At 39.2% G+C, this 14,967-nt stretch overlaps 1 protein-coding gene across 1 annotated transcript; it reads right to left on the reverse strand.

The window, feature by feature from the left end:
• Nucleotides 1-5,602: 5,602 nt before the first annotated feature.
• LOC102914052 (trace amine-associated receptor 2) lies at nt 5,603-6,523 on the reverse strand. The gene has a single exon (XM_016005251.2). The coding sequence runs from the start codon at nt 6,521-6,523 to the stop codon at nt 5,603-5,605; it is 921 nt and encodes a 306-aa protein (XP_015860737.1).
• Nucleotides 6,524-14,967: the final 8,444 nt, after the last annotated feature.

Here is a 14,967-nt window from a genome sequence, read left to right on the forward strand (position 1 = left end):
AACATCCCCTCATATATCCGTTTGTCTGTGCTCTCAAGAGGGCTGCCGTGAAGAAGGCAGATCCAGGATGGGGAGAGAAGGCTTCATGCAGATTCCTGATGTAATGGCCATTTCACTTTCCTCCCTCGAGGATACTGTAATAGTCTGTGGACTTCAGTGTCCCAGCGAACTTCAGTTGGCTTTTTCCAAATGAAGGACAGTAATTTCAGATCTGATGTCTTGGTTATTTGGCTTTCATTCTAGAAAGAGAATGTGCCCAAACTGCCATATACTAAAAATACATGAAGTTAAACTAAATGCTGACTGATATCCAAGGCAAGAATAATTGTCTTTTTTATTATTTTATTTATTATTTATTTATGTATTTATGTATTTATTCCAGCCCAATTACAGTTTTTCCTCCCTCCCTTCTCTCCTCAACCTCCCCTCTCCCACCCACCCCTATCCACTCCTCCTCCTTTCTCTTCAGAAAAGGGCAGGCCTCCCATGTGTATCAGCCAACCATGGTATATCAAGTTGCAGTAAGACTAGGCACCTCTTCTCCTATTGAGGCTGAATGAAGCAACCCAGTGGGAGGGAAGGGTCCCAAAAGCTGGTAACAGAGTCAGAGACAGTCCCTGGCCCCACTGTTAGGAGAGCCATAAGACCAAGCTACACAACTATAACATCTGTGCGGAGGACCTATGTCAGTCGCATACAAGCTCTCTGGTTGGTGGTTGAGTCTCTGTGAGCTCCAAAGAGCCCAGGTTTGTTGATTCTATGAGTTTTCTTGTGGTGTCCTTGTCCCCTCTGGCTCCCATAATCCTTCCTCTGCCTCTTCCATAGGATTCCCCAAGGTCTGCCTAATGTTTGGCTGTGGGTCTCTGCATCTGTTTCCATCAGTTGCTGGGTGATGCCTCTCTGGCAACAATCTATGAGTATAGCAGAATATCATTAGGAATTTTTTTTTTGCCAATTTGGAAATCAATATGGCAGAAAACTAGGAATTGATCTATCTTAAGACCCAACTTTATCACTCCTGGGCATATACTCAAAAGACACTCTACCATACCACAAGAACACTTGCTCAACATTATTCATAGCAGTTTTATTCATAATAGCCAGAAACTGGAAATAACATAGATGTCCATCAAAGAATGAATAAAGAAATTATGGTATATTTATACAATGGAGTATTTATTATTCATCTGTTTAAAACTATGACATCATGAAATCTGTGGGCAAATGGATAGAGCTAGAAAAGATCATCCTGAGGTAACCCAGACCCAGAAAGAAAAACATGATGTGCATTCACTTATAAGTGGATATTATTCATAAAGTAAAGGATAACCAGACTACAATCCACAGACCTAAAGAAGCTAAGTAACAAGGAAGGATCATGGGAGGGGGAGCACATGGATCTCACTGTGAAGGAGAAATAGAACACACATCACAGGTGGATGGAAAGTGGGGTGGGGGTCTGGATGGGGGTGAGCATGGAACAGGAGGGATCAGGTTGGGGGAAGATGGTGGGAAGGAGTACTGGGAAAGACAACTGGAATCAGAGGGGTAATCCATGGGGTGAGCTAGAAACCTAGTGCAGTAGAAACTCCCTAGAATCTAGGAGGGTGACCCTAGCTAAGACTCCTGGCAACCAGAAATATAGAGCCTTAACTGGCCATCTCCTGTAACCAGGCAATATTTCCAGATGAGATTTTGGGACCCCAACCCAGTCACATAACGTTTGACTTACAATTTGCCCTGCCTACAAGATGTGCTGGGGTAAAGGTGGCACAGAAATTATTGGAGTGGCCAACCAATGACTGGTCCAGCTTGAGACGCATATCATCAGAGGGAGCACATCCCTGACAGTGCCTGGAGGGCAGGACCCAGAGGCCAGACAGCCCTGAGACCTAGGATAGAACCAAAGACCAATTGTCTGAATTGTTTGTTTTCTCTCTGAATGAGGAGATATTGGTGTGGGAGGGAGTATTTGTTTTTACTTCAGTGATTTGTACCAGTTTGGCCCAAGTACTTGGTGGGAGGGGGATGAGGGGAGAGAGAGGAGGGGGAGAATATATCAGATCATTTCATTTTAAAAAATAGTCCAGAGATGGGAGAGGCGTTCATGAGGTCTCACTGGTCCCTGAGGAGATAAAGATGGCTGATGGTCCCTGGGGGAGGTGGAACCGTTTTCCTCAGTGTTGTAGAAACTATTAAGCTATTCAGGCTCCAGTAAAGAATCCTACAGCCATGCATTTTCAGGTGTCCCTAATTAAACCCAGTAGATGGCACACACGTGCATGCGCGCATGTGCAGAGAGAGAGAGAGAGAGAGAGAGAGAGAGAGAGAGAGAGAGAGAGAGAGAGAGAGAGAGAGAGAACAAATTAACAATCCAAAATGACAGTAAAATAGTGGAACACACTTACTGGGAAGAAAAGGACTTTATTGGAAGTACGAAGGAATGAGTGTAATAGGGGGTGAAATGACCAAATATGTATTTGTATATGAACTCTCAAAGAATAATAAAAATGAAAACAAAATTACTAAATCATCTTAGGCTCTAATATACTAGATTAGTTTTCATAACTGTGCCTGACTTGAATAGTTTCTTTTTGGAAATTTTTTTTCATTTTTTATTTTGAGCTTTTTGTCTTTTTTAACCATTTTACTTCCTCCCTTTGGGCTGTGAGGAGCCAACTTGTCAGAAGGACAGTGAGGATGGGGAGGCAGCTTCCGGTCTAGAGAAAAGTGACAGGGCCATTATTGAGCTGCATTTGAGCAAGACTAATTTTTAATCTGACTACTTAACAGTCATTGTCTTATTATAATTTCTGTGATGAGCTAAGGTCAAAGTAAACTTGTTGAGTGTTATTTACTTCTTCCTTGCCATCATAAAAATAAATAAATTAAATAAAAATATTTTATATTACAAGATTCACATACATATACTAAAACCCACATGAACACAGACATGTCAAATTAAAATTTTGCAGTTCATTAAATTCATTCAGGGATTCTAATATCTATTTCCTTCTAATTGGTTTTTCATTGAGAATGTTGCTTACAGCTTGTAGTAAGTACACTAAGATCACTGGTATCCACTTTAAAGAATAGATGGCTAACTTTTCAGGAATATTGTCATTACATTCATACCTTAAAAACAGATATAAGGTTGTTAGGGGGCTATCATTTGTATGACACAGCAAGAGTCAAACTTCACATTTCATTTTTCCTTCTGAGAAGTTGAAACATTTGCCAGCTCATCTTGCTGGCACCGCACGCGGACTATAGCCCACCGTTAATGAGTCTCAACTTGCAGTCAACAAAAGGCAGTAAACGCCAAATAGAAAGTCACTAGTACCTGATCTTCCCTTTAAATAATGAGATTGTTCTGTGCCTTCCCTTTTCCACTCGCATTCTCAATAAATATAGATATTGATCAAACAGTGATTGATTCAGAACATAACATATTTGGTGTTGCATTTATTAATCATCATATCCAGTACAATACAAGCTATTCATAAACCTAGAAAGTCACAGAAGAGAGTTCCGCCGTCATAAGTGGAGAATAGGCCATGGCCATGACCAAGATGATGCATTGATGAGAACTTTCAAGGGATCTGAGCCACTGTTACAGTTTTTCAGTTCTTTTTCTCTCTGCGTTTCATCTATTTATTTGTGTGTGTGTGTGTGTGTGTGTGTGTGTGTGTGTGTGTGTGTGTGTGTGTGTGCACATGTGTACACACATCCAATAGCCCATGTGTGGAGGTCAAAGGACAGTTTTATGCAAGAACTGGGTCTCTCCTTTCCCCTATGTGGGTCCCAGGGATTGAACTCAGACTTTGTAGCAATCGCATTCATCCACTGAGCCATCTCTGCTGCCCTCCAATTCTTTATTTAAAAATTCTTTATTTAATTCTTTATTTAAAAAATTCTTTATTTAAAAAATCACCACAGTAAAAGCTAGTAAAAGTCTAACCTTCAGCTAGAAAATTGATGCCTTCTGCCATAATGTGGGGTTGAGTATTATTTAGTTACCAATAATTTCAACTTATTTGTTTTTTGTTTTTTTGTTTGTTTGTTTGTTTGTTTTTGTTTTCTGAGACAGAGTTTCTCTAGAAAGCTTTGTGCCTTTCCTGGATCCGCTCTGTAGACCAGGCTGGCCTCAAACTCACAGAGATTTGCCTGGCTCTGCCTCCCGAGTGCTGGGATTAAAGGCATGCGCCACCACCGCCCGGTACAATTTCAACTTATTTGTATTCCAAAAATCTGATAGATACTCTTAAATACTGAGAAAGAAACATTAAATGAAGTTGTTGCACAAAATGTATGGTAGTGACAGGAAGGAGAAATTCTCAAGTTCACCTGCATTTTGATCCTCCTGAATAGAAAAAAGGGGGCGGGGCTAGAGATGTTCAGAGGTCAAAAGCATTGACTACTCTTCTGGAATTGACCTGGGTTCAATTCCCATCACCCACCTGGCATCTCACAACCATCTGTAACTCCAATTCTTTTTTTTTTTTTTTTTTTTTTTTTTTTGGTTTTTTCGAGACAGGATTTCTCTGTGTAGCTTTGCGCCTTTCCTGGAACTCACTTGGTAGACCAGGCTGGCCTCGAACTCACAGAGATCCGCCTGCCTCTGCCTCCCGAGTGCTGGGATTAAAAGCATGCACCACCACCGCCTGGCAATGTAACTTCAATTCTAAAGGATCCAATGCCCTCTTCTGGGCTCCACAGGCACTGCATACACATGATACACAGATATACATGGAAACTTAACCCCTGTACACATAAAATAAAATCCTTTTTTTTTTCAAAAGGTGTTTGCATATTCTTTTATTCCTGAATTTTTCCTCATCTTCTATTTCCTTTTCTAATTTTTCTTCTTTTCTCACTACTAGTGCTATACAACGGCTAGATAGAATTTGGGTACAAAGAGGTTTCTCTTTTTTTGCCCCTTAAATACTAGAAACCAAGAGCCTTTTATTGTGGCCAAAATCTCTTCTCTCTGTCTCTGTCTCTCTCTCTTTCTCTATACACACACACACACACACACACACACACACACACAACCTTGGGCAACTTCATTTTTTTCTGTATTTTTTCTTCAATCTGTCCATCTTAGAGTACATTATGGTAATTTAGGATGTGTACACAGTATACTATAATCAAATCAGAGTGATAATCAGCCCCATGACTTCACCTATGGATCATTTTCAATTATTGATAATTTCATTCTTTTTTGGATCATTTTGAAATGTATCATGTATGTTTTAATCAATAGTAACCCTATGGTGCTAAGAAGTAGAAACGGTGTTTTCATACCCTTTGTTATTAATTTTTAAGTTAGCTTAAACTCATTATACAGAATTCTCATTTTCCTACATATATTTCATTTGTTATGCTTTTGCTGTTCAGTATTCATTATACATTTTCATTCGTATATACTCACAAATATATATATATTTTTTTTTTACTTTGGTCTTATTTATTCCCCTCCCTTATTGCCCTGGCCATGTTCTTGACCCTTGCTTGCTGGTCTTCTGTCCCCTATTAGCTCCTTGAAGCAATCTCCTCAGTCTTTGAGTTCCAGTCTGTGGTACACTAGTGGAGACCAAGTCTATTGTGTTTCTTTTTGAGTAAACAGATTAGTATTATGGAAATGTGAGCTGAAAATTTTACCCAGCAAAATGTACTTCAGTGCTCTGCGAAACCAGGGATAGAAGAAACCATAAATTAAGGGATTACATGTGGAATTAAAATAACCAAACCACGTTAAGGCGTCAAACAGAATCGCGGGTGTAGAGAAGTTCAGAAAGGGGTCTAGGAGAATGGTGAAAAAACAGGGAAACCAACACAGTAAGAAAACACCCATCACGATTCCTAAAGTCTTGGCAGCCTTTTTGTCTTTCCTCATTTGATTATTTTGACTTTCTGGCAAGTTATCGATCGCACGAGCATGTTTTTTGGATACTGCAAAAATTTTGCCGTAAATCCCCACCATCATAGAGCTGGGAGTAAAAAAACCTGCCACAAACAAAGTCGTCCCCCATAGCTTGTTGAACATAACTGGGCAGGAACTGGAACAAGCAACCAAGATGTCATAGCCTTCAATACCGTCAGCATAGGCCTCAGAGAAGACTACCCCAAAGGCGAATGCTCCAGGGACGGACCAACAGACAAGCAGCAGCCGCTTAACAACTGGAATGGTCATTTTGGCGCAGTAATGCAAAGGGTGACAGATGGCATAAAACCGATCGACAGCCACTGAGCAAAGATGGAAGATGGACGTTATGCTAAGCATCAGGTCAAAGCTGTAATGGATCTTGCAAAATGTAAGTCCGAAATACCAGCAGTTCTCCACCGACCTGACCATACTGTATGGCATGATGGTGAATCCCAACAGGAAGTCGGTGACTGCCATGGAGAGGATGAGGAGGTTAGTCGGCGTGTGAAGCTGCTTAAAGTAGGAAATGGAAATGATCATGGCCAGGTTACCAAAGACTGTGATAAATATGGCTCCTGCCATAAATGAGTACATGGCAACTCGGACCCCTAAGGACCGTTCATTTTCTGGGCAAGATCCATTTCCATATTCTGAACAATCAAGGGCTTCCTACAGAAAAGCAAGAACACATGGGATTTTATCAGAGAACAGACCAACACTTTATTTTTATTTCTGCTTTCACAAACCAATTCAAGAAAAAATATAGAAGACTCAAGGAAGACAATTATACTGAAATACATAAATATTTATGACATTTTTCATTAATTTATGATTTATAGAATTCTATAGACTAGATTAAAATTATTTACTTTACACTTTTCATGACTCATTTTACTACCCACTCCTACATCATTCTAACAGGATCTGTAATTAAGAAGTTGAAGAAGCAGGGGAGAAAGGAGGAGGAGGAGAAAGACAGAAAAGGGAAGCAGGAGGGGAGATGATAAAATCTATTTATTACAACAAAATAAATTTATTACCCACTTAACTCTAACCAAGTGTCCTTGTTTTTATAGAAACAGATAGCTGCTAGGACATCCATAACAATTCATCCTCAGATGAACCTGGAATCCATCATCAGAATTGATTTGCTTGGCTTGTGCTGCCTCATAAACCTTAGGTTATTGTGTGTAAAAATAGATTCATTCACATGTTCTATTGTTTACTCTGTGCTTTGATTTTTTTTTCTCACTAAAGTTGTTTTAAGGTGGAAGAGTTATTGAAGTACCCTTAATTATCTGGGAAAGCCACCCTCCTTAGCAAATCTCCAAGGATTAGCAAGCGCCACACCATCCAGGAGAGTTAATCAAATGGTGGAGGTCAGAGGACAGCTTTCAGGATTGGGGTCTGTCCTTCCACTGTGTGGGTCCTGGGGACGGAACTCCAAGCATCAGGCTCTGCAGTGATTATTTTTAACTTAAGCAGCAAAACCAGCTGTAAGAAAGGGAGCAACTGACACCAAGGAATGGATCCAAGGCAGTTTGGTTCCTCTTTTCCTTCCTGCTCTGGGACACCAGATCCACCTGCAGAGAAGCAATGGAATATGTGACAGCATGTGCTTTCACAATGGTTTAAAGTGGATGAAGGACCCATTCATACACAAGACCTGGGGGTTTAGAAGCTACAAATAGGAGAACCACTAATTACATTTAAGATCTCTGCCAGCTAATGCCGCTATCAATGGTATTTACAGAAAAACAGACCTATTTCCAATAAGTGGTCGTGGTGGTTAGTTGACTTGGTTTGGTTTTTTAGTTTTTGAGGTAAGGCCACACATGGCATAGGTTGGCCTTGAACTTTTGATCCTCTGATTTCACTTCTTGGATGTTGGGATGATAAGTGTGCACTAGAGTGTCCAGCCTAAAAGAGCATTTTTTTTTTCATTTTAGAATTTCTTATATGAATAAAAGGTGTTTTGATCAAATCCATCTCTCATTCCTTCACCTCTAACTCCTCTATTCTCTCACCACCACTTTTTCCTCCCAGTTTCACTTGTTTTTTTAAACCCTCTGAATCCACATAGTGTTAACAGGATGTGCACGGGTGTAGGGCCATCAACTAAAGTGTGGGAAGCCTCTCAGGGACCACAACCCTGAAGAAAATCTACCTCCCCCAGCAGCCATCTCTTGCCAACAGCTCCATGGTTGGCGATGGGGCTTCATGACCTTCCTCCATCCATGCTGAGATTTTGTCTGACTTTATCTTGTGCGTGCAAGAAGTTTGAAGTCAAGCATGGAATGACCCTGTCATGACTGGAAGGCACTGGTTCACTGCAGTCGTACACTACCTTTGACTCTTAAAATCTCTCTACATCCTCTTCTTCCATGGTGAGCCCTGAGCCTTGGAATAGTTTCATTAAAAATCCTTTCCCCATACATTTCTAAAGTATATGTAATCAGTTCTCAAACTACACTTATTTTTAGCGTCTAAAAATTAGTGTTTATATTATATTTCTTAGTCCAGTAACTAAAATAAAAATGTAACATAGGAAGGGGTTGAGATATAGATGTGATAGAAAGATGATAACAGACAGACAGACAGATACCCCGTGCAGATAACTCTTTACTTTCAAAGTGAAGTGATTTTTAAAATAAGCCAATAAAATTTTCTTTGCATTTCCTATGCTTCCCCCCCCCTTTCTTATTTGAAGTGGGGATTTGATCCAGCACCTTGTTCGCAGTGAGCACACATTCCACTCCTGAGCTGTCTCTGCTTCACTTAGGGGAACACCTCTACTATACAAATCAGCTCGTCCTCATGAAGAACTCTCACTCCTTTTCAAGGTTCTAAATATTCTTAGGAGACAAGATACATTGTCAAAAGACTGCACATTGTTGTTTCCAAACAGATCTGCCTTTCAGTACAAATCCACAGCAAACCCTGCATCGTCAACAATCTAGATGCTTACACACTCTCTCTGCATGTAAACAGATGGAAAGGGGAAGAAAACATGTACGAACAGTGTTACTGCATTATAGGGTAGACAATTTACTACTTAACAAACACTCAAAGAAGAGGAAGCACAGATCTTCCCCTTCACATCCCTTCTCCACATACCTGTTTTTCTCCAAAAGATGCCATTGTAGCTGCTTTGTGGAAGAAAATGTGTGTCTCCTCTACTGACTCCGAATGCTGGTATTGAACTACGAGACATGAACTGTGTTAACTGTGCTTCTTTATAATTTAACAATCAGTCTCAAGGGCATTGGATACGTGTTAGGTGGGGGGACTCTTGTCCTTCTGAAGTTTAACAGCGTAAGTGACCCTGACCTATGCCTGCATCCTCTGAGGAGGCTCTGCTTACCTAACTTTTCATCACCCACAGCACTACCAATATTCTAAGATAGTTATTACACAAAGGCTCTAAGAGACAAGCTGAACTCCTTTGGCTATCAGTGGCTCTCAATCCCAGTTAGATATGGGTGGAATGGATAATTTGAGGAGAAAAATAGATAGGTGTCCCTTGTCACTTTAGAATGACCAGAATGGTCACAGTCCATATTTTGTGTCATATTTTATACTCACAGAGGTTTTCCCGTCCACTATTTTCCTCTCTTTGTCTGGGGACGCAGCTCAGTGCTCCTAAGACCAGAGGATCTTGACTCCATTTATCATTTCTATAAGTAACTCCCATGACTATGCACATATCTTCTCAGATACCATTTGTTTAAATCTCTTCACATCTAGTCACAGTTGCCCATATTTTTGTTTGTCTTCTTTTCATATAAGAAAGCTCATTTTCTGCTGTTTGGATAACTTGGGGAAGAAAATGTATTTCAGACACAAGGAGGGATAAAGCTGCTCATTACATGACACCAGGTTCCTCCTTGAGTTTAAATGGTGCCTGTTGTCAGTGACCTTAGCTATTTTTGTAGCTGCGTTGGATGTATGATGCTGTGGATATTGTTCTATATAAATAAAACACTGGTGGCCAGTGACGAGGCAGGAAGTAGGTGGGACAAGGAGAGAGGAGAATTCTGGGAAGCAGAAGGCTGAGGAGAGAGACACTGCAGCCACCGCCAGGACAAGACTCTGGTAAGCCACCAGCCACGTAGCAAGGTATAGATTTATAGAAATGGGTTAATTTAAGATATAAGAACAGTTAGCAAGAAGCCTGCCACGGCCATACAGTTTATAAGTGATATAAGCGTCTGAGTGATTATTTTATATGTGGATTGTGGGACTGCGGGGCTTGGGGAACCTGGAGAGAAGCCCTCCAGCTACAAATGGCGCCCAACGGCTCGAGCTTCCACCTTAAACCTGAGAATATTTAATAACCAATTCTAAACAGAGCCAAAACCAGGTTCCTGCTTCTTGTCTCATATGAGCATCTAGACAGCGCAAAACGTGGGTTTGAACACTGGCGGGTTCCTGGCGTGTGCGTTTGACCGGCAGTATGGCGGAAATGAGGCGTCTGCCAGGGGCACATTAAGCTGTGTGGTAGATTTAGTCTTTACTAGTATTTAAAAAAAAAAAAAGAGGTTTCTGGGCTACACGCTGCTTTGATAAAAGCTTAGACCCACTATTTCTGAGACTTGATGACTCCCAGAGCTGGCGGAAAATGTACCACTGCCATGTTGGGCAGCTAAAGTGGGTGGAGCCAGCAGCCACAGCGCAGTTTCAGTCTTAGAATGGTACAGTTTAAAGCAATAGGCTCAAGGCTCAAGGTAATATAAAAAATAAGCCACGTAACGATGGCTACCACACAGAGAATCTGGATTATGTTGTCTTTGATATTTGTAACTGAAGAAAAACATTTGATTGCAAAAGCTGTTGAGTTATGCCAAAATGTATATTTTAAAGGTACCTTGACTTCAAAATTTGGATTTAAGGATATGTTGCTTTGGAAAAGAGGTTCTGCTTTTGTTTCCACAGAAAGCCAGAGGCTATGGATTTGTTCCAGATTAAGATACATCAGGTTTCAACAGCCAAGACCCCCTGAAAGGTCTCCGATGACACCATGGCCCAGATGATCCAGCATCCAGAGCGGTTTCAAGGCAACTGGTTCAAACAATACAGCCTCACGGACTACCCCATAGGTCTAAAATTTTCTTTGCATCCCCATAAGATACAGCGCCCCCCTCCAGCAGGAAGTAGTAAGAGATGCTACGCCCAAATTCCCAAATATACCAAGCTGGCTTTAGAGGTGGAATTGGCTCACTCCCCCTCTAAACCCAGACATATTGCTTAAAAAAAAAAAAAATGGTTAGGCAATTCTTGTGTCCCAAATCAGAAGAGCCCTCTGGTGTGGGACAGAGAAAACCAATATTTTTATTTAAAACAGATTGATTATAAATGTGACCTCTTTCTAAAAAAGAAAAGGGGATATAATATAGATATATAGGAGGATATAGAGATGATAAGATAAAAGGATAGATTAATTAACCTACTTTTAAAGAACAACTTGTTTAAAATGTTTTACATTGGTATAGATTTTAGTTTATGTTTAAAATGTTTTACATTGGTATGGATTTTAGTTTATTGATACAAACTTGAAGTTAATATTGTTATACTGTGTATATATATATATTTCTATTATTGTTTGAGGTATTATGTTTATGTAACTCATTTAAAATTGTAATGGATAATTAAAAAATAGATTAATAATTAGTCATCTATGATAATCATATCTGTAGCCATGTTAGTTAAGTTTTCTAGGTATACATAGATATATTTCAGATAGATAGGTAATCTTCAAACACTTCATAGACCTAGAGAATATGGCATTTAAATAACTTAAAATTCTGTTGATGTGAGACACAATTGCTCCTGGCTGCACCAATTGATCCCGAGAGAATGTTGGGCTTCTAAGACATTTCCATTTGGAAGTTTGTCTTTTTGGCACAAAATGGCCTACTGGGCAAAGAACTGCCCTTGCCTTGATGGCTGACAGTACAAATGCAATGCTGTCCTTTCTGGACAAGCGGGACACAAGGAAAGTGACCACTCTACTCTGCCAAGACAGGGTAAGATGGTCTCTCAAAATTCCTGCTTCTGAAAATGGTCTGTCAGATATTCTAGGCCTGTAGCCAATCTGAATGCACCAACAATGCTGAGAAACATTAGGTGACTGTCCAGGCTGCCAGCTGTCTTGGTCTACTCTTGCAAGATTCCCGAAAGTTGCTTGCATCCATCTACCATTTCTCAGGTACCATTATGTTCCTTCTCAGGTCTTTGATGTGGTTGAAAACTAGATAGTTGTAATTTCCTCAGTTATGATAAAAGATAAGTTAGATATAAAACCTTAAACTCACAAATATAAGATAGATAGGACATCTTCTTTAATATTGTAACTATAATTCTTCCTCGGTAATTGTTTTGTTATATATAATTTTACCATGTTAAAGTTAAAACCTTCCTTTTTAAAAAAAAAAAGAAAGAAAAAAGGGCAAGTGCTGTGGATATTGTTCTATATAAATAAAACACTGGTGGCCAGTGACGAGGCAGGAAGTAGGTGGGACAAGGAGAGAGGAGAATTCTGGGAAGCAGAAGGCTGAGGAGAGAGACACTGCAGCCACCGCCAGGACAAGACTCTGGTAAGCCACCAGCCACGTAGCAAGGTATAGATTTATAGAAATGGGTTAATTTAAGATATAAGAACAGTTAGCAAGAAGCCTGCCACGGCCATACAGTTTATAAGTGATATAAGCGTCTGAGTGATTATTTTATATGTGGATTGTGGGACTGCGGGGCTTGGGGAACCTGGAGAGAAGCCCTCCAGCTACAGTATGAAACTTAGCTATGTGTCTGATCCTGACAGAATACATAAATGATTTTGATTTGACCTTTCTTGATAGCTTTTCATAAGGAAGAAAGAGAGCAACAAGAAGACTCATCCATTTTGTAATTTAGAGCAATTCAATTGTATTACAACGTAATACAAAATTTTCTACTTTTAAAGAAACATTTACAAATATCAACCCAAATGATTACAAAGACGTTAGGAATTAATTTTTAATTGTTAGCAGAAGATATTACTACTCAAGAATTTCCAATATCTTTCCTGGCTCTGTCAAGAATTATGCAAGCATCCTTAGAGGCCAGGAGATAGTTCAGTGATAGAGAGCCTGCCTAGTGTGCAGGAGGGCCTGAACTCAGTCTCTACCACTACAAATCATTGTTATTATTTTCATTGTCCACATCACCATCATCATCATCATCATCATCATCATTGTCTCTATCATCTCTACTAGTTACACCGATGGAAGAGAAGCGGTAGAGAAAAGATATAACTCAAATTTGTTTTGAAAGAATCTAAGGAATCTACATTGAGCCAGGGAATGAGTGCCTTCCCCTCTCTTGAAGCTCACTAATATTAGAATATTTCTAAAACACTGAATTATACTCCCCCATTCACAGTTTTAGTGTTCATTGTTTCTGTTACCAATGGTTTAAAAATATCAAATGGAAAATTTCAGAAGTATGTAACTCATAAAGTTTAGATTATCCACTGTTCTAAGTAGAGTGTTAAAAATCTCACACTTTCCCTCCCCATTCTTTGTAGGCCATGAATCAAACCCCTGTCCAATATCTCTACACTATATATATATTACTCATCTTTTTGTCCCTTGGTAGTCATTTCAATTATCAAATCTACTCTGAAATATCCTGGTGCTTTTGTTCAAGTAACCATTATAACCATTATATAGTAGCCCAGTGCTGAACTACAATGGCCATATTATCTGTTTCCTTTCATCTCATCATGTATCATCTCACATCATTAGAAAGTATGCATGTAATGTAGTGTGTAAAATGTAAAGTATTTTAAAAGGGAATTCACATGAATTTTTTTTACAAATTTTCTGTCTTATTATGTTGTTGTTAATCTTCTTCTGTGACAAATTTATGTTAAAGTTTATGACAAGGATCCATATACAAGAAAAAACATAGTATACATAGGATTGGGTACTATCTGCAATTTCAAGCATTTACTGAGAGACCTTGTATCTTTCATAAACAAAGAACTGCTGTGTGTCATTTTAGCCCAGCTGCTAGAGAGAATACTAGACCTTTCTTGAGTGGATAGCTCTTGACAGGGCATAAGAAGGACCAATAATGCAGAGTCATTATCAAAATCTGAAAGCAATATATGATTGGCCCCATATAATATACATGTCTAATCCCTAGAAAACTCTTCTGAACCTGCCTCTCTCACACTCAAGACAAGACTGATGAATAACATTTATGTGCTGACTGTTAATGTAATGGACACCAGCACTTTCTCCTTATACACCCTTGGACACCAGAACTGCCCCCACTCCAAGCCTCATAGCCTGGCGTTTGTTCATCTAAACATAGATGAAGGTGAGTCTTCATTCTTAGTCCAGGTGACTGTCTGTTTTTAACACTACCACCTCGTGGAAGCCTAGGAAGAGTGGATATTTGGATTTAGTTCCTGGGGAATATAAATGAAAGAGAGGCACTAAAGGAAAATGTAAATATAAATTCTATAAGGAGATATGGACCAATTTTGTACCTTAAGCTAGAGTAAAAAGGTAAATCACTAATGTAAATGTTTACACTTGAATGGGATATGGGAATATAGAATTTGAACTAATTGCAATTAATCATGACACACATCTTTATTGCTTATTTGTTGGTGAAATAATGAACACCCCTGGTTGTGGCCTAGGATAACACTAGCTTCTATACGTCTATATTTCCATCATTCAAGCAAATATTCCCTTTGACTTCGTATTAATAATTTGTATTGTTTAGTAAGTAAATAAAGTACCAAGCATACTGGTATAGCTAAATCAGTATATAGTCTGATTTGTTTTTATAACTCCTTATAAAATGAATAACATGTATTTTTTTGTTGTCTGTTGAAATTTGTTCTTTTTTTTAATTTCTCCGTTAAGCTTTATGTAGCCATAATTCATTCACTTCATTACCATATAAATCTGTTTTTCTGTTCTCTTATTGTTATGGTTATTTGAATTATTTTGGATTCTTTTGTTAATATGAACAATGCTTTC

The sequence above is a fragment of the Peromyscus maniculatus genome, chromosome 16, assembly GCF_049852395.1.
Source record: "Peromyscus maniculatus bairdii isolate BWxNUB_F1_BW_parent chromosome 16, HU_Pman_BW_mat_3.1, whole genome shotgun sequence".
Taxonomy (NCBI): Eukaryota; Metazoa; Chordata; class Mammalia; order Rodentia; family Cricetidae; genus Peromyscus; species Peromyscus maniculatus.

What these genes read in the sequence shown, in the direction of transcription:
- LOC102914052 (XM_016005251.2), bottom strand. Translation starts at nt 6,523, where the DNA reads ATGTACTCATTTATGGCAGGAGCCATATTTATCACAGTCTTTGGTAAC.